The sequence below is a fragment of the Mugil cephalus genome, chromosome 21 (assembly GCF_022458985.1).
Source record: "Mugil cephalus isolate CIBA_MC_2020 chromosome 21, CIBA_Mcephalus_1.1, whole genome shotgun sequence".
Lineage (NCBI taxonomy): Eukaryota > Metazoa > Chordata > Actinopteri > Mugiliformes > Mugilidae > Mugil > Mugil cephalus.
In genome coordinates, this window is record NC_061790.1 from 1,495,115 (window position 1) to 1,514,633 (window position 19,519).

The 19,519-nt window shown below is 41.3% G+C and overlaps 3 protein-coding genes across 3 annotated transcripts in view; 1 reads left to right on the plus strand and 2 right to left on the minus strand.

The window, feature by feature from the left end:
- Positions 1 to 9,831, minus strand: part of cfap61 (cilia and flagella associated protein 61) — a 36,347-nt gene extending 26,516 nt beyond the window's left edge. Inside the window, exons 1-9 of the mRNA XM_047573144.1 lie at positions 9,661 to 9,831; positions 9,354 to 9,502; positions 8,314 to 8,464; positions 7,315 to 7,391; positions 7,022 to 7,089; positions 6,824 to 6,944; positions 6,451 to 6,583; positions 3,498 to 3,695; positions 2,640 to 2,722 (exon numbers count right to left, since the gene is read on the minus strand). Coding sequence (XP_047429100.1) covers positions 2,640 to 2,722; positions 3,498 to 3,695; positions 6,451 to 6,583; positions 6,824 to 6,944; positions 7,022 to 7,089; positions 7,315 to 7,391; positions 8,314 to 8,464; positions 9,354 to 9,496 — 974 coding nt within the window. The 5' untranslated portion in view covers positions 9,497 to 9,502; positions 9,661 to 9,831. The remainder of the gene's footprint in view (positions 1 to 2,639; positions 2,723 to 3,497; positions 3,696 to 6,450; positions 6,584 to 6,823; positions 6,945 to 7,021; positions 7,090 to 7,314; positions 7,392 to 8,313; positions 8,465 to 9,353; positions 9,503 to 9,660) is intronic.
- A 272-nt stretch (positions 9,832 to 10,103) lies between these two features.
- On the plus strand, positions 10,104 to 15,306 carry crnkl1 (crooked neck pre-mRNA splicing factor 1). Its single transcript, XM_047574234.1, has 14 exons — positions 10,104 to 10,301; positions 10,750 to 10,902; positions 11,021 to 11,112; positions 11,188 to 11,346; positions 11,447 to 11,613; positions 12,110 to 12,288; positions 12,381 to 12,551; positions 13,104 to 13,295; positions 13,391 to 13,450; positions 13,538 to 13,618; positions 13,705 to 13,944; positions 14,251 to 14,352; positions 14,426 to 14,674; positions 14,881 to 15,306. Exons 1-14 carry the CDS (start codon positions 10,254 to 10,256, stop codon positions 15,241 to 15,243), a joined length of 2,256 nt encoding a protein of 751 aa, XP_047430190.1. The 5' UTR covers positions 10,104 to 10,253; the 3' UTR covers positions 15,244 to 15,306.
- Positions 15,307 to 15,308: 2 nt separating this feature from the next.
- naa20 (N-alpha-acetyltransferase 20, NatB catalytic subunit) lies at positions 15,309 to 19,125 on the minus strand. Its single transcript, XM_047574235.1, has 6 exons — positions 18,983 to 19,125; positions 18,014 to 18,038; positions 17,737 to 17,827; positions 17,033 to 17,168; positions 16,391 to 16,536; positions 15,309 to 15,563 (listed from the first exon to the last, which is right to left on the minus strand). The coding sequence occupies exons 1-6, from the start codon at positions 19,033 to 19,035 to the stop codon at positions 15,478 to 15,480; spliced, it is 537 nt and encodes a 178-aa protein (XP_047430191.1). The 5' UTR covers positions 19,036 to 19,125; the 3' UTR covers positions 15,309 to 15,477.
- Positions 19,126 to 19,519: the final 394 nt, after the last annotated feature.

The following is a 19,519-nucleotide window of genomic DNA, read 5'->3' on the forward strand; positions in this document are numbered from 1 at the left end:
CGGCCCCAAAATAATCCATATCGGTCGAGTCCAGGAAGGACAGATGCTGTGGAGAGAGGACGTGAACACATTTAAAAAGTAATGAAAGAATTTTAAAAGGAGGAAGATGAACCAGAAGACGATGAAGAAGGAGGAGACACAGACGCTACAGAACTTCTTTTATACCAAACTCTATCCGGCTGGATAACAGCTCACCTTTTAATCACTAAGCTACTGTGATCAAGCAACATCCCTCGTGGATCATTAAAGTCTAAGTGTAAGAAGAAGAAGAAGAAGAAGAAGAAGAAGAAGAAGAGGGGAAGTTAAGAGAAAGCTGGAGTCTGTGCCAAAGCTGCTGATCACCGTGGTGAACAACTGGCCGACCAATCTGCCCGGCGCTCCCAGCTCCTCCCGCGGCCCTCAGCTCTCTGTCACTTTAAGCGTCGCTCTCATTAATAACGTGCTCACTCTCGGCAGGAAGCGGCTCGGCTGCGTACTGAGGAACAGCTGGGAGGTGGAGGAGGCGGGAGGAGGCGGGAGGAGGCGGGAGGAGGCGGGGGGAGGCGGGGGGGAGGCGGGAGGAGCTCAGCGGGAGCCAACTAACAGTCACTCTGTCGGCTTTAAGGCAGCATACGACTGATGCTGCTCTGGACGGCTGCCACCACAGCAACGACATCACAACATGGGACAGTTCTAAGGTTTAATGGTGGAGACTGACGGAGGTGGAGGAGGATGGAAAGAGCTTAGATTTAAGATCTTATCTCTTATACAGATCATATTTCACAGTCTTAATATATTCACATGACTGTTATAGTTTCATTATTATTATTATTGTTCTTCTCATTCTCATTTTCTATAACCAGCTCTCCATTATTATTATTATTATTATTATTACTATTATCATTATTATTATTATTATATGTGATGAATCTTATTTCCCACAAATCTGTGAATACAGAACGTTTGTATTCATTAATCATTCATTAAAGTAAAGGTTTAATGTTATGGTCCCAGCTCGGATGTAAATGTCGTCATTAGTACCATCAATGATTTCAGATGATTAATATACTTCTCATCAAAATGTATGGAAGTACAACAGTACATGGTTATTTGTAGCTATAACATGTCTGGGGGGGGGGGCGCTTATGAAATGGCTCTAAAATGTGTGAAACATTAGAGAATCTATAACGAACAGCTCCTTAAATAAAGTTGAAATTAGGTCCATCTGTTCCTGGGGCATGTGACACTATAAAATGACCAAATGAATTCCACTGGAAATGACCAGGATTTTATTCAGAAGCATTAAACTAAATTATAAGAATTACATGCATGCCGTGATATTTTCTCACATAAATTATTGTTTTACAACCTGGACAAACACAAAATAAAGTACATTAAAACCTGACACGTCTCTCTTTAAGAAGACAGGAACCTCTTCATTTTCATTACAGTAATATTCTTATACTTATAATTATTATTATTATAAATATTCTTATACTTCTTATTCTTATAAAATACTAATAAGATAAATTTTTGACATAAACAGCTCAAATCTTCATAGATGTCTGTCTGATTTAAAGTTTTAAATGCTCTTGATGACCTAAAACGTATAAAAACTAAGAACCATCTTTCAACAGGAAGTTGTAGTTTTTGAGAAAAACAAACAACAACAAAAAAAAACAACGTCCTCATATGTGGACACTCGGATTATTTCATTATTTATATTATAATAAAGTCACCAATGTGTGACAGAATATAAAACAGTTTATTTTAATACCTGAATGTGGCTGCACAAAGACAGAACAATGAAGTCCCAGCGTCCTCAAACGAGTACATGCTAATTAGCGACAATGTAGCTCATTGCTATAGAAACGTTTATAAGAATAAACAAGTTTTTAAACGAGTTTAAGTGAAGCAGAATAAGCTGCAATAAAACCTAAAACTTAATGTCCCCATATGAGGACACAGGGTCTCAGGAGGTTAATCTGATGCTCAGTCTCTGGGTTCTTGGTCCATTGATCTTTTTAATAATATTGTTTGTTGTGATATTTTCTGTCTATGTCTGGTTTTGTAATTGTCTATTGTACGATACCTACGTCTAATTTACACTGATGCCTAATGCACCAGCATTGATTAATGTGTATTGTCTCTATTCAGTAAATTAATAAATGAAATGAAATGACCTGGACAAACAATAAATCTATGGAGCCAGTGAATGCTCAAGGAAAACTAGCTTTAGTTCTGTTTTATTCCCTTGTTGTCAGGCAGATTAACCAAACCTGTGACAGGATGATGGTGCGTTGCCTTAAAAATCTGGTTATTAGTTAGACTTAGACTTAGACTCAGACTCAGACTCAGACTCAGACTCAGACTTAGACTTGACTCAGATATAGACTTAGACTCAGACTTAGACTTATACATACTTTAATGATCCACCAGGGAAATTACTTTGTCACCGTATCTTTGCTGCACATAAAAGTAAACACTCATAAAACCACAAGAAAGAACAAATAAAATAAGATTAGATTAAAGTAAAATACAAATAAACAGTGTAATCAAAAAATGACAGAATTAGTATTATAAACAAATAAACAAAAAGTAGCTGGTGACATAGTGTCTGATTGTTACGGTGTAATTTAAAAACACTAACAAACACTGACCTGGTTTCATGGTTCTTGTCCATAACAAACAGCTGGATACAGAACATACTGGGTTTCTCTGTCCCAGTCGCTTTCACCTCCTCCTGACGACATGAGAGTTACAATTAACACCGACCGGCCAGTTTATTAGGTACACCAGTGAATTCATTCATACACATCAGTCCTGCTCTAAATCCTTCTGGTTTAGTTTCTAGTAACTTGATCCGATTGTGTGTTCGTGGTGGAGGCTGTGGTTTGTGGTGACACTGAATCGTAGTTTTTTCCAAAATATGTATCACCTCCTCAAAGTCAATGTACAGCAGCTAGTGACCAGTGAGTGTTTATAATTACACTTCAAAAAGAAAATATTAGACAGACATTAAAGATGTTTCCATGTTTCTCACATGTAGTGATGTGTGGGTCCATACTGAAACTGAAATACCGATACCAGGTCTTTATGATCTAACTGTTTGTTGTGGCAACACAACAAACTTTGCGTCACACCTCAGGTTAAACCACAACACAGAATATGATGCATTTATGATGAGGACAGAGTCACAATTAAGATGAAAGGTTTCATTTTATAGTAGTTAAACAATCATTTATTTTAATGCTCTGATTAGTTTATTATACGTATTTTGTTTGATTGTGTCTCTGTTTGTTTTTTCTGTTGTATCAGCTCAGCTTTAATTTAAATGAGGCCACTACCTCAATATACTTCAGAGTTTAAAATAAATACATAAGTTACTCTGATGTCTTGTGTTCTGTATGAAGCTATGATTTTAAACACACTGCTTTATTTTTAGGTTTATTAGACACATTAGAGCGTATTTACACACAGTATCAGATCTGACTTTTCCTGAGCATCGGTATCATTACCTGTCCTGAGGAGGAGCTCTGGGTTTGTCCCTGTCCGTCTTCGTCTCCTCCTGACTCGGACTGAGCAGCGGGTTCGTCTCGTTTGTGTCGCTGAACTTTGGACAAACCGTCAAACTCACTCGACTCAAAGCTGCTACGGAGTCGATTCACGTCGACTTCAGCGCTGACGCTGACGAAGCCGACGACCGCGCCATCGATCTGTGGAGGAAACACAGCCTGTGACGGGCACAGATTATACTACGTACACGGTGCTGATTAAAGGTCTGGCTTCCCACAGAATGTTAGACCTGATTTCTTTAAAACATGACGCTCTGAGCTCCTGGTAACTGAATGTTTCTGGTAACTGCTGATCTGTTGGAGGAATCTGATCCTGTTGCGTCAGTTGTGAGATGTTGGTGGTTTCCTCTCATCAACTGATGCTACAACATTTCTACTGGATGAAGGTCAGGACTTTGACTTGCTCCTAAACATTCATCTGGTTCTTCTTGCCCTCGGTGTTTGCAGAAATAACAGCTGCTAAATAATTCTGGTACCTGCTGATCAGTTGTCTACAGTGTCTTATTTTGTGATCAGAGTTCCAGACCAGCTGTAGGCCACAAAGAGATGGACGATGAGATAGTTCTTCTGTCTTCTTCTTCTAGAATTCACTAACTTATGAATCGTGTTGTGATGATCAGACTGAGACAAATTATAGAAACACTTCTGAACACATGGACTCTTATTTGGCCTTGAAATGAAAGTCTAATATTTCTGTTGCATGTGTTTGATTGGTTTCTCTTTGTCTACTTTCAGGACTTGTGTGAAAACCTGTTGATGTTTTGAGTAATTTTTATTCAGAAACGTAGAAAAACAATGAAGAGAACTGTAACCATGTTACCCATAAAACCTATTAAGCCTCGTTTCCTCTAACAGAAATAATAAATCAACTAAAAACATATTTAAACTGCAAATTCTGTGGCTCCACATCTAAGTTTTCTGGCGTGCACGAAACCCTCGGGGACGATGTCGGATTGTTTGTTCTCGGAGAGCTGAACATAATCGGACTAAAAAGCCAGAAATGCTTCAGATGTCTGGACACAATATGTTCAGTGAGAGCATGTCTTGGCCCGGTGTCAGCTCCTATCTGCCATATGCTGCCGCGAACACATGTCGGCCCGGCTGGTGGAGGGAGGGGAGGGAGGGGAGGCAGGAGAGGAGGTCTGTCATGTCTCAGGGTCCCGAGGGAGGAAACGAACCCACCGCGAGGTTTGTGATGACCAGTCAGATCTTACACTGACGAGGAACCGCAGGAGCCTAAACGTGGGTTAGTTTTAAAGTGGATGTGGATAATGTGTGATAATGTCTTCAGATACACGACACAAAGTCCTCAGGGAGTTTAGTTGGAGGGTTTCAACATCTGGGACGATAAAAGTGCTGCTGATCACACCACTGTCCACATAAAGGATGAGGAGGAGTTTGCTGATGCAGAAGCATCGTCAGGCACCGGAGAGACTGAATCATTAAATCTTTAACAGCAGCAATAATTCTGAAAATTCAATTAAGTCCAATGTCTCTTTGTGCGTGTTTCCATTGAAAAGTGTTGAGTGAATAAGCTGTAAAGTCTCATCTGGTGATATCCTCCAAATTAACTGGTCACATGACCTCCTGCGTCATCTCCACGGAAACGGCAACAAGAGGTAAACTTTTACATGGACACGTCTGAAGAACCACCTCATGAGAGTAGAAATGTTTTACTTTTAGATATTTGAGAGGTTTTTAGAAATGGAAACTGAAAACTGAACCGTCTCAAACTAAAAACTTGGTCGTTTTCAGATAACTTTTTAATGCTGACACAAACATTACATTTACTCCAGAGCGGTTTTGAGGCAGGTGAGGCGGGTGAGGCGTGAAGTCCTCTGCCCCCCCCAGGGGAGGCTCAGTGTGAGATGATACATGCACAGCTTAATGGAGCTACGCTCTAAATCTGATTTTCTGAATGTGTCCTTGTCCCAGTTTACATGGAATAACTGACAGGAACATCCTCCTCCTCCTCCGCACTAGGTGGAAATAAGTGTTTGACCTATTACGTCACATAATAAACAGCCAGAGTCGTTCATGTGTCAAACAACAACCAGATGGACGATAGTTCAGCTTTTTTAATCTCGTATATAATGTGTTTGCTACTTCTGGTGTAGGTGGTTCTTCTCCGTTTACCTTCTTCTTCTTCTGACACTGGCTCTAGGACGTTTTTGTTCCAGGGTCATTCTGGAGCATGTGAACACGTTGGGGGTGTTGAGAAACCTATTAATATAGTCACGCCGGAAAAGAGAACCGATTTCATTCAGTATCTGTTTAGTCAGTAACGTACTCTGTTACAGTCGGAGTAACGTGTTTTCCTTTACGTTGCCCAGTTACAGTCAGATTAAGGCAGTAACTAGTTTTTTCACATGCATGTAAACCTACTGAGTGTTACATGCGCAGAGGTGCTAGTTAACAACAGTGTGCGACCATAGCACCAAAGTTTAAAGACCAAGCGTGTGTTGCACGTAGAAAGCATCAACAGTAACAAAAATAAACTATATTTAATCCTGATTAATTGTATTTCTTAGTGTGGAAGTCAAAGGGTAAAATCAAATCAGATTCAATCAGTAGCGACATGCAGCTCTAGTGATAAAGGATTTATATTTTAGGTGGTGTTGTGTGTATTTTCAATCAAATCAACATCGTGTCATTGTCTCTTTCTTCTTTCAGACATTTGTCCAGTAAATTGTTAAATGCACAGCTCGTCTGTTTAAACCGGCCTGAATGTAAACTGAATGTAAACTTTCCTGTGTTATTTCTGAAGCACCAAGTTCCACCAGTGAATCACAAATGACTGAATCACATCACACACATCGGAACGCACAACCTGGACAGATGGACTTTGTTTAAAACCATCTTATAATTAAAAGAAACACTGAAAGTCTGAACAGACCTCACAAACCGCCGTGTGGTGGTCGTCCCTCTTGGTCTCGATGAGCTCTGACAGGAAGTACGGCCGGTGGATGATGGACAGCAGCTTTGTCTGCTCCTCAAATATAGGCATGATGTCGTCATGATCCTCAACCCTGTAAAACAACGACAAACCAACTGTAGTCGACACCTGTTCGTCTCTTTTTAATGAGGACTGAGACCAGATCTCTGGCGCTGGCTGAAGACACAGTGAAGACACGTGTTAATTCCAGGTGTGAACAGGTTCAGTCACAGCACGTTAAACTAGCTCCGTTCTTACAACCTCCTCCAGGCTTTTAAGCTTCACCGCTTCACATCTCCTCTACTGCACTTGAACGTTTTACGTTTTCCATCACCTGGCCGGGCGAATACGAAGCAGCGGACTGTGCTCGTCTCTGCAGCTGATCAAGGCTAAACACTGAGGCCTGGCGTCGCTCACACTCTGCATCGGCTCAAACATCTCCTCCAGCGCCGGCTCTGTGGACACAGCAGAACTCAGTGGTCAGGGTCTTCAAGATCACTTCAAAAACTGAACTTGGAGGCGGTTGTTTTACCTAAAGGACCAACATATGGGCTGACCAGGCAGACGTACTGAAGCTCAGGGACGGCATTAAACACAGCCCTGTGAAAAAGGAGAATAAAAACTAAGAGCATTATATTTTGTAGGTGCATCTAACCCAAACGCATCATCGTAGCGACCACTTCAACCATCATAATGTTCTGAAAATGTCATATTCACTCTCTAATGTCCACAGAACAAATACACTGACATTCAGTATGAGGCTGTATCATCATGGGAAGTGTCACTACAGATAAATTGAGATCATACAGCTTCATTTCTTCATACCTCATTATCTCCTTTACACCTGCTGTAGTAAAATCTGTCTCAGCCACGAAGAGGTGCAGAAAAAGTGTGTTCAGAGGCTGCAGAGAGAAGACAGTTAAACTGGTTTCCTCCAGCGCAGGTAAGATTCATGTGGTATAAACCAGTGTTTCCCAACCTCTCTTGAGTCGTGCCAAATATTTTACATTAGAAAAATCCCACGATGATCATCTACTGTCAATTTACTGAAATCTGGGACTGTTGAGTTGAACACAAACCTGATACACTCACAGGGAATGAAGAAAGACACATACAAAGAGTCTCTCTCTTTATTTAGTTTTTACTGCAATGATGTCTGAAAAGTCAAACTTATTTCTGTTGTGTTTCTGTTTTAATCTGGTGATGAGTTCAGCATCTTGGAAGCTCCTGTAGCTTTTAAAGCTCTCATTTATCTTCGTGGTTTCCTTCAATAAATATAAATATCCCAGTCTGTTCACACTGTGGTATTCTGTGCTTTTGTTTTGAAGGGACAGGTGTTTCGTTTGGAGTTTTTCCCCACACACCAGACAGAATAGGGGTCGACTCTTTGGTTCCCAGTAAAAGTAAATCCAAAGGAAAGAGAACTTTCATTGTATTGTCTTCAGATCAGCTTTGTCGCTTTCTTCTGACCACTGCTCATACTATGACCTTCATCTGGGTCAGAATTTTCTCCAGGACCCAGTTTGGCTTGAGTACTGTAGGTAGATAGACGGGTTAATTATCTACCTGCTGCCATCTAGTGGAAGAGGATTTAATTGTTCTACCTACGATGCATCGCTGGCATAGGCTCCAAGATCAATTATTTGCAGTAAATAAATAATAATTTTCTGTCCAATTAAGTGAAATTGAATCATTTCCAACACACCTGATAGTCTCTCATGACACACTAACGTGGTTGTGAATCACTGGTATAAACAGTATTCATCTTATCAACTATACCAGCAGCTCTGTGTAACATCATGTGAATTAGAGAAAGATACAGACTGTGCATTTCTCAGCGCTGTAGTGTTTCTGCAGGAATGGTTCCCAGAGAGCCGGATCCACCAAGTCTCCGATGGGGTGATCGAAGAAGGAAGCGTGAGCCAGGATGTCGTCTTTTTCATTGGCCAGAGTCACAGCCAGGTTGGCTTTCTCTCTGAAAGAGTCCGGGACAGCAGAGAGAATCGTGTTTATGTGGCGTTAAAGCTCAGTGACGTCTGAAACAAAGATTCTGGAAGAATACAACATCTGCTTCCTCATACCGAGTAGTCTGGCATGAGTCTCACTGCGTAAAAATGACAGTTAAATGTCCATAGAAGCATTTCAAAGAACTCTTTGCATAAATATTTTAGTGATGATGTCTACATCCACAAGAGTGTGAACTGATACAGAAAGGGGGACGTTTGTTGTATCCCTCAGGATATAAGACTCTACAACACGTCCCTGTGAGGGAACAACTGGACTGAGGTCATTACTAACACCACTGTATTTTTATTACACAGTATTATATGTGTATATATTTATATTATTATATAACTTAAATATCTTCCATATCTGTTTCTAAGTTATGAAGCTACTGGACAATGAGTTTCCCACAAGATAAATAAAGTAAAGGAGAAGCAGTTACAGAAAATGACTGAATGAATGAATGAATGAATGAATGAAAACTTGTGAAACAAACCACAACTGTTGTTTTTCCTCAGTTAAGTAAACAATAAATACATTTCAGTCTTTCTCTTTTTAAACACACAGATTAAATAACATTAGACTAAAATAAACTAATCCATTTTCTCAGAGTGCAAACAGTTGTGAGTGAACAATAGCAAGGTGTATAAATATTTCATAAATATGACGATTGGAAATGTCTTAAGTACAAATATGAAAGTTTGTCCAGTGAACCAACTTTCTTTAGTTTGGGTGCGTTGTCCCGGGTGTTTATCATTATTTCTGGACACTAAGTGTTAAATAAAGATGTCCTGTCAGTAATCAGTATCTTGCTACAGTTAAGAGACATTTAAATATAAAAAAGAAGGTGCTTTTCTTACAGAAGGTGGATAACATTGACGTTTCCAAACACGGCCCGAGCTGAGGAGCTAATGAGGCCGTCAATCCCCTCCGCGTCCGCCGACTCGCTCCTTCTCACGGCCACAGTCTCCTCCTGGCCGCGGGCTGAAGTTACGGTCCTCATCTTCACCTGGGTCATTTTAATGGAGGCACAAGGAGCCATGTCAGCCAAAAACAACATCAACAACAACAATAACAGTGATGATGTAGCTAACGTTACCGAGCGAAAACAAAAATCAAGTACAACAGAAACAGTTTTTAACGCAGGCTAGAACAATTAATACTCACCTCTCAAAGATTTACTGCTAATAAACTACACAGTTCGGTCTTTATTATTATTTTCTATCCAATGTGATGGACATTTAGGGACAAAATGATACGTTAGCAGCTAAAAAGAAAAAATAATGCAACTTTTTGACACAGTCTTTGCTAACTAGCTAACGACGTTGCCATAGTAACAAAACGTTACTAGGGCAGTCGCAAAGCATTCTGGGTATTATCATGACGCTAGATGGATCGTTTTCTGGAACAATTAATACTTACTTTTCAAATATTTATTGCTAATAAACTACAAAATTAGGTCTTATTACTAGTTTATTAAATGTGATTGAAATTTAGTGTTAGCAACTTTAAAAAAAAGAAATACTGCAACTTTTTGACAAAGTCTGCTAGCTGACTAACGTCGTTGCCACAGTAACAGAACGCCGCCGGAGCGCAAGGGGTTAATGTATAGAGTCGCAAAGCACTGTGGGTACTGTCATGGCGGCGTACGCTGCTTGAGACCAAAACGTTTCGTTTCCCTTTGACGCTGTTGTTAAATTGTAGTAATAATAATACTAAAAGTTTGGCAAAAATAATATTTGGTTTAACAAGACAACAAAATGGCGTCAACCGCGGCAGGGAAGCAGCGGATACCGAAGGTGGCGAAGGTAAGTCGACAAAGCACGATAGAAGGAGCCATGATGAGCAGACTGCGGCTAAGCTACTGCTAACAGTTAGCGCTAAAGTTTAAACGAGCGCAAAGTTGTGAAGGCGGCTCCTGAGAGCGCTCATGTTCATTTATTTTCAACTAAATTCTGATTATAACTGCGGTTATAAAAGTGTAACTTAATATATAAAGGTAAATACTATTATTCATTACGCTAGCTTTCTCGTCCAAGCTAACTGGAGTTTGTGTTGATGGTTCGCACTGTAACGTTATAGCTTCTGTCCAAACAAACTTATATAAATATCCAAGGTTTATGTGAAAACATAACATGTTTCGGGTGAATTGTCAGACTTCTGCATCCCACGTTATATTCTCACCCATTCCACTGTGTTTAAACTTTCCCACATAGATGGAAGATGGCTATATTAAACTTTTTTTGTGTGTTTCAGGTGAAAAACAAAGCTCCCGCAGAGGTTCAGATCACCGCTGAGCAGCTGCTGAGAGAAGCCAAAGAGAGGGAGCTCGAACTTCTGCCTCCGCCACCAAAGCAGAAGATCACAGATCAGGAGGAGCTGAACGATTACAAACTGAAGAAGAGGAAGGTGAATGTTTACCTCTGACTTTCTCCACCAGTAACTCAGGGTTCAGTCCAAAAAAAACGCTCGAATGTCTTGTGTTGAAGCGCTGTTAACAGGTTTTTATGTTCTTTCATTGTTTCAGGGCTTTGAGGACAACATCAGGAAGAACCGCACAGTCATTAGTAACTGGATTAAATACGCACAATGGGAGGAAAGCCTGAACGAGATCCAGAGGTAATGTCTTGTGTGTGTGTGGACATTGATTCAGCTGTGTGTGAATTACTCACCACTTTACCTTCCTCTTTTCAGAGCTCGCTCCATCTACGAGCGAGCGCTGGATGTCGACCACCGCAACATCACCCTGTGGCTGAAGTACGCCGAGATGGAGATGAAGAGCCGCCAGGTGAACCACGCCCGCAACATCTGGGACAGAGCCATCACCATCCTCCCACGGGTCAACCAGTTCTGGTACGGCCTCCTCCTCAGAGTTTATGATCCATTTTACGCTTTTCCTCCTAATGACCTTGAGCACTTTGTATTAATATTTGATTGTTGGTCTCTTCGACAGGTACAAGTACACCTACATGGAGGAGATGCTGGGGAACGTCGCCGGCTGCAGGCAGGCGTTTGAGCGCTGGATGGAGTGGGAGCCCGAAGAACAGGCCTGGCACTCATACATCAACTTTGAGCTCCGCTACAAGGAAGTGGACAAGGCCCGCACCATTTATGAGCGATATATCCTTCTGTTGAGCAGCGTAGCAGGATGAGGCGTTTGTGTGGTTTAAGTCATATCACCCAGAATAGGGCATGAACACCATCAGGATCCCAACAACCCTTTAACTTTCCTCGTCTGAAAAGGTTTGGTGAAAACCACAAATTTGATTTCAAATAGAAAAATTGGCACTTTTCTTACCTGGTGTAGCCAGAGTCTGGTGTCCAAAGAAAAAAAGGAACCTCTGCATGTTTCCTCAAATATATCTCATCACAGTTAGAAGAGATTAAATGTGGCTCAAGATCTAACTGAAGATACCAGAGACGTAGCGACTAAACTTAACATCCCACAGCTACAACTGGAAGATTTCTAATTTGAAGTTATTACAAATGAGAAAAGGTCGATTTCCAGAAAGAAATCGATGTTTCGGCCGAAATGTCTCACGACTTGTTGATGACAGGGTCTGTGTCGGATGTTATTTTGTTGATCACGTCAAACTTCCTTGACTTCCCTTTGCACTCGTCATCGTTCACCCCGAGGTGAAGAACTGGATCAAATACGCTCGGTTTGAGGAGAAGCACGGATACATCGCCCACAGCAGGAAGGTGTACGAGAGGGCGGTCGAGTTCTTCGGAGAAGAATATGTGGACGAGAACCTCTTTGTGGCGTTCGCCCGGTTTGAGGAGACGCAGAAGGAGGCGAGTGGCTCCAATTCTTAATCCTTTAAATTCAGATCTCACATTCTTAGTCTGAACTGATTTCAGTCACTGACTGTCTCTTCCTTCTGCAGTTTGAGCGCGTGCGGGTGATCTATAAATACGCTCTGGACAGGATCCCCAAACACCAGGCCCAGGAGCTCTTCAAGAACTACACCATGTTCGAGAAGAAGTTTGGAGACCGGAGGGGAATCGAGGACGTGATCGTCAGCAAACGGCGCTTCCAGTACGAAGAGGAAGTCAAGGTAGGAAGAACAAACACTGATTATTAAAGCTACGGAAAAGAAACCGTCACTGCACTGTTTAAATTATTATTAAATTAAAACACAAAATTTCTGTCATTTAGTTTTAGATTAATTCAGAGGAACACAAATGGAATTAAAAGAACATTTAAACTAGAACATGTTTTAAAATATGTTTAAAGAATCTCCTCACTTTTGAAATTGATTTTTTTATTTTAGTTTTTTAGAAATGAGGTGAACTTTTAGAGGATCTGTTCCACTACTGTCACCGGTTTAGACATTCAGCTACTTAAACTACTTCTTCTTTTTCTTTTGGGATTTAGTCAGGTTTGAGGTGTTGCTGCCCTCTGGTGGACTAAAATTATTTACAGCACAAGCATCAGTGTCTATTTAATGAATTTACTCACTTTCTTACATTTTCAGTAAAGATTTAGCTACGTCAACGTGTTCCACACAAACACTTTATGTAACTAGAGACAGAACATGAAACACTGTCCTGAGTTTAATAGCGTTTTAATGCGACTGAGTCTTTTCTTCTTCCCCGCTGTCGTCCAGGCAAACCCACACAACTACGACGCCTGGTTCGATTACCTGCGCCTGGTGGAGAGCGACGCCGACCCCGACACGGTGAGGGAGGTTTACGAGAGGGCCATCGCCAACATCCCGCCCATCCAGGAGAAGAGGCACTGGAGGCGCTACATCTACCTGTGGATCAACTACGCCTTGTACGAGGAGCTGGAGGTGAAGGTGAGTCCGTCCTCCACCACCGCCGCGTTTTCACCTCCACAGAAGCAGATCTAAGAACCTGGGGAGTCACGTTCTTGTTGTCGTTTCTTTGTCAGGATCCTGAGATGACGAGGCAGGTTTATAAGGCCTGTCTGGATCTCATCCCCCACAAAAAGGTTTGCATCTGTTCTTTAAGTCTTTATAGAAAATATTGCTTCACTAAAACCACAAACACTAAAAGTCGACTCTTGTGTTTGTTTCAGTTCACGTTTGCAAAGATCTGGCTGCTCTACGCTCAGTTTGAGATCCGACAGAAGAACCTGCAGGGAGCCAGGAAAGTCATGGTGAGACTCCGAGTCCTGTCGATGTGTGGGAACAACAGGACGTTGGTTCCAAACAGTAAATGTAATAAAGCATCGTCTCTCCTCAGGGCATGGCCATCGGTAAATGCCCCAAGAACAAGCTCCTGAAGGGCTACATCGAGCTGGAGCTGCAGCTCAGAGAGTTCGACCGCTGCAGGAAGCTCTACGAGAAATACCTGGAGTTCAGTCCTGAGAACTGTACCACCTGGATCAAGTTCGCCGAGCTGGAGACGATCCTGGGCGACGTGGAGAGAGCGCGCGCCATCTTTGAGCTGGCCATCGGTCAGCCGCGCCTGGACATGCCCGAGGTGACGCTTCATTTACAGGAGCTGGACAGGATCAAAATACATCAGTTAGATTTGATTGTGCTTTTTGGAAACAAAATGATACGATTGATAGAAATATCTTAACCTCACAGCTAATATCAGCTCTTCCAGCTGGTTGTAGGCTTTAGTATCTGTGGTGCATTCAAGTTCAGTCAGTTCCTTTGAGCTCTCGTGCCCCTGAACCAGCTGTTTCAGCTGAGCAACGTTTACTTTCTATTCCAGAGTTGATGCTTGTAGGTTCTCGTCCCGTGAGCCTCAGAGATAAATATTAACGTCGTTCTGTTTCAGGTCCTGTGGAAGTCGTACATCGACTTTGAGATCGAGCAGGAAGAGTTTGGAAACACCAGGAACCTTTACAAGAGGCTTCTGCAGCGCACGCAGCACGTCAAGGTCAGTATTCCAGCTTTAAACCACAAATTAGATCACAAACCAAACCATTTCAACGCCCACCGCTCTCCTGCAGGTCTGGATCAGCTACGCCAAGTTTGAGCTGTCCATCGACGACCCCGAGAGGCTGGAGAGGTGCCGGCAGATCTACGAGGAGGCCAACAAGGGCATGAGGAGCTGTGAGGAGAAGGAGGAGCGGCTCATGCTGCTGGAGTCCTGGAGGGACTTCGAGAGGGAGTTCGGCTCCGACTCCACCAGGGAGAGAGTCAGGAAGCTGCTGCCGGAGAAGGTGAAGAAGAGGAGGAAGCTGACGGCCGAGGACGGGGTAAGAGCTGCACAACATCTCCTCACCAGATTATCTCATTTAAGATGAGGCACAGCATCAAAAACACTGTTTTTTGCCATTTTGCTTCATTAACATGTTTTCTATCAAACTAGTTTAAAAAAAGAGGTTCATTTCACTACACCAGATAACTCCTCGGTTGCATATTTAAGTATAAATTGACAGAAAAGTCGTTTAACCTGTTTCAGTCGGACGCTGGGTGGGAGGAGTACTACGACTACATCTTCCCAGAGGACGCCGCCAACCAGCCCAACCTCAAGCTGCTCGCCATGGCCAAGATGTGGAAGAGGCAGCAGGTGAACACCAACGAGGAGACGCTTCCAGAGGAAGAGACGACGGCGGCGTCTCCGTCTTCTGACGAACCGTCGACTCAACCTGAGCAGCAGCCGGACGACGAGGAGAGAAACACAGAGACACACGACGACAACCGAGACCACGACGACGATGATGACGACGACGAAAGCAGCAGCAGCAGCAGCAGCGAAAGTGATGAGGAGGAGAATAATAATAAAGAGGAGGAGAAGAAGAGCAGTGAAGACGACAAAGATTAGACTCGACGCTCACATCCAGCCTCCGTTTTATAGTTTTATAAATAAAAACAACAAGAAGCAGCAGCTCGTGAGAAAATCTTTATTTTTGTTTCATTACATCCGTCTGTCCAGCCGGCAGCTCTCTGGTTAAATATGTACAGGGAGTCACTGAGACCTGGATCTGGACCAGGACCAGGTCTGGACCAGGACCAGGTCTGGACCAGGACCAGGTCTGGGAGCCGCCGGCTGCTCTTATTATTCGATGTCCTCTGGTCGGACGGGATGAGGCAGCGGGATGATGGACTTCTTCTCTGTGTCTCTGGACAGAGCTTTCCTCATGTCTGCGGGGGGGGAGGAGGGGGGGTTAGTGCTTTCATACCAGATCTGTTTGTTTTGCTTTAGTTTTTTAACCGGGGCCGGATTATTTCCTGCATCGATCCTGACTGGACTGAATATCGATCACATTTGAACCCGGTTCTTTCACTGTTGCCACCGACACGTTGAACTCAATAAAAACATCCTCATTCATCTCTAATCACTCAAACACTCATTCATTTTGATCAAATCTTAAATGTCTCACGACTAAGCAGCAGCGCCACCATGTGGTCAGTAGAACCTTGTATCAGCTGCTGTCTCTGATGGATCTCTACCTACCACTGGACCAGAACCACATGATCCAGATCCAGATCCAGATCACACATTAGAAGTTTTTTTTTTTTTTACAATCTGGGTCAAATAATGAGACTAAAAGACTTTAAATCAGCCTGAGAGGATAAATATATAGTTTAAAACTCCTGTAGCTGCCTGAAAATAACATTTAAAGGTTCCTTTGGTCGTAAGAATCTCTACAAATCAAATAGAACCTGTACATATATTATTATTATTATTATTATTATATATTATTATTATTATTATTACATCCTCTCCAAACCGGTCAGTAAACCCAGAGCAGGACTCTGATTCATCTATAACTTCTCTGATTAATTAATTAAATTAAATAGACAACGAATGAATTATTGCTCTGAATGAACTGGTTAATGTTCATGTCAGATCTCAGCTTCTAGAAACAACATATTCACCTGTTAAACATTTTGAATTTACATTTTAGAAATAATCAAAGTGGATTTTTTTTCTCTGCCAGATGAGCTGAGAGGAATAAACGAGGTACCGTAGGCGTCTTCGTCCGGTTCTCCGTTGCTGGCAGAGTAATACTCTATGACCGTCCTGTAGACGCTGTAGCCCAGACGCTTGTACATGTTCACCGCCACCTGGTTGGAAACTCTCACAAACAGATCCACGAAGAATCCTCCCTTCCTACAAGATCGGACCGGACCGGACCGGACCGGACCAGATCAGACCAGATCAGTAATGACATTATACACGTTTAATCCAGGTCAATTCATCACATCATCTACATCCTTAGTAAAAATGAACTGCTTGTTTTCCACAGGAGGACAAAAAACTATGAAAAAAAAATATATGAATAAGGACGAAAGAAAGAGAGAAACATAATTGGTCCATAAGGAAAGAAAGAAAGTTATAAATGACAAAAAAAGAACAAGAGGGGAAGAAAGAAGAAAAGAAATGGATACATTAAAGAAAGAAGAAAAATGAAAGACAATAAATAAAGAAACAGATGAATTAGAAACTAGAGACACGTCTGATCTCTGATGAGTAACTGCTTCACTATCCTGAATAAACCAGGACACTTTATAGCTCTACTTTCTTTCCTTTCAGGATTTCTGTGAATGTTTCAGTTATTTCTGTAGCAGGTTTAAAAATAAAATGAGGTTCCCTGAAAGCCACAGACCTCTCTGAGATCTCCTCCAGCATCTCCATGAGTTTGGCGGCCAGGCCGAGCCTCCTGAACTCCGGGGCCACCGACAGAGCCGTGACGTGGCCGTGCCACTCCTCACGCGCCACAGATCCCTCCGCCTTCCCCATTACTGACAGCAAGTACAGAACAGAGCATTCACACATGAAGTTCACGAGCTGCGTGTTCAATGTGAACGAAAACAACGAGCATTAAACTCATCATTCCAGCCTATGTACAAAAAACCCTATTTATTTACAGCTCCTGCTGTAATGGTCTTAGTCTCGTTTCTATCACGAACCTCAGAATCACTCTCAGTGGTTTTGTTCTAGATCTAATCAAAGTCGGAACACAGTTAAAAAAAGAAGACGCTTGTCTGGAATGTTTTGTTTTGAAAAAATAAGTTGATTGAATCCTATAATGATTTTTATGAATGAAATCAGAAGATAATGACACAAACGTTTAAATAAAACACTTTTATAAAATATATGAAACAAACAAAAAAAGAGAAAAAGTAAATAAAGTGCAGCTTAGTGCAAGTGTCTCAATCCAGGAGGTAGATTTCTTTACTGGAAACAACAATAAATGAAAACTGAGATTATGGTTTAATAAATGAACGTAAATAAAGACATAAACATCTTCAGAGAAGAAGAAGAACAAGAAGAAGAAGAAGAAGAAGAAGAAGAAGAAGAAGAACTCACTGTAGCCCATCAGTTCCCCTCCAGGAGCCTCGGCCACGATGAAGTACTCGGGCCAGTGGGCCAGGTACTGCAGGTAAAAGGGGATCCCATACTGGAGGTCAGAGGTCAAAGACAACTATGGCTTCCATTAAAATAAAAAAGCTTTTTTTTTTTAGTTCATTAACATAACAAAACCAGGAATGAAACCCCTGGTTATCTACAGGTTTCACTATTAATAAGAGTTATTATGAGATTTATTATGTAGAATCAAGGTCAAGCAAACAAACATGAAGGATACAGTTTCCGTCAAAGGATCCAAGTTTCTGTGGGACATAACACAAAGAAATTATTATTATTTATTCATTTCACACCTCGTCCATCCTTTCGTTCAACTTATTGAGAGAGACAAGCCAACAGAACTCCATGGAATAATATCGCATTTAATATTACAACGTTCATTTTTAAAACAAAACATTATATAAATGATAATTACATTTTCCTTTGGGCCTACTGGAAATTCGGCACAACTTTGTTCTGTCTAAATCCATAATTTTGTATAAAAATACATATTAAACAGATAGATAGCCGGCTAACTAGCTAGCTAACTGGTCACGTTTTTTACTTCAAGTCTTAAACAATTTGGCAAATTTACATTTAAATAAACAATATTAACATTTTCCTTTCGGGCTACAAAAGAATTCGGCTTACATGTAGTCAGTCTAAATAATTTATATTAAAACATTTGTTAAAGCTACACATTAAATGTTGTCAGTTAGCTGGCTAGCTAGCCTCTTAACTGGTTAGATTGTTTACTAAAGCACATACACACACAACAGCTTTGACTGATTAAAAATAATAATAAATGATATTACCATTTTCCTTTGGGTCGGCTGGATAATTCGGCTTATCAATGCTCACTCTAAATTAATAACTTCCGTATGTGAGAAAAAATAAATACCGTAAAACGAGGTGGCTAACTGAACAGCTAGAAGCATGTTTACTTTGTTTACTAAAACTCAAAACATTTTCTAGAAATTAAATACGCGCCGATTGATTTTTTATGCCAAGGTACTATTGATACTATGTTCAAATTGTGTGTTTAAAGTGTTGTCTCCTGTCGGCAAAAACTGAATCACTAAATCATAAGATTTTTGCATGGAGTTTGGCCTAGCGTTCTCTCCGTCCACATTGACCACGATGGTCCCATTTAACACCGGGTAACATGGAAATACCGTAACATACACATCACCGACAAGACTCCACTCACATATTGTTGAATTTAAACAAATCGTCGCAGGTGAATGGTCGTAATGTTGTCATGTTAGCTGGATGCTGCCTGTATCCTTTCACCTGGCAGAGGAAGAGACATCGGCCCAGATTAAAAGGCTTAGACACAACGAGTAGCGCCACCTGGCGACAAAAGGAGAAACTGGTCACGTCTCTATTTATAAAGCACATTTAAAACAACAGAAATTGACGCAAAATCTTTTCCAGTCAGAGCAGATAAAAACATCTGACACTTTCATTGCTTTTGTTTGGTTTAGGGAATAATTAAGTGAATAAAACGAATATAATGACATTTCTGTCTGTCTTTTGTTTTTATTTATAATTAGCAGCCATGCATCAACACGTTTAATTATATAATGATTCTCAAACATGACTGTGACACGTCTCCTGCTGTTTACCAGTCAACTCATTAGTCAGCTGATTAATTATAATCACAATGTGACTATGACTTGCAGTCTTTTAGAAAATAGGAAAACTTTCTCTAATTGCAATGAAAATATGCCCACACATATTTTCA

Bases quoted from the DNA above. Each gene is read 5' to 3' on its own strand.
- naa20 (XM_047574235.1), bottom strand. From the start codon at position 19,035: ATGACAACATTACGACCATTCACCTGCGACGATTTGTTTAAATTCAAC. The intron at 17,169-17,736 runs GTGAGTTCTTCT...ACTTGCTGTCAG, and splicing joins AGGGGAACTGATGGGCTACA to TAATGGGGAAGGCGGAGGGA. The intron at 15,564-16,390 runs GTACCTCGTTTA...CCCCCCCCGCAG, and splicing joins ACCGGACGAAGACGCCTACG to ACATGAGGAAAGCTCTGTCC.
- crnkl1 (XM_047574234.1), top strand. From the start codon at position 10,254: ATGGCGTCAACCGCGGCAGGGAAGCAGCGGATACCGAAGGTGGCGAAG. The intron at 13,451-13,537 runs GTTTGCATCTGT...TGTTTGTTTCAG, and splicing joins ATCTCATCCCCCACAAAAAG to TTCACGTTTGCAAAGATCTG. The intron at 14,353-14,425 runs GTCAGTATTCCA...GCTCTCCTGCAG, and splicing joins AGCGCACGCAGCACGTCAAG to GTCTGGATCAGCTACGCCAA.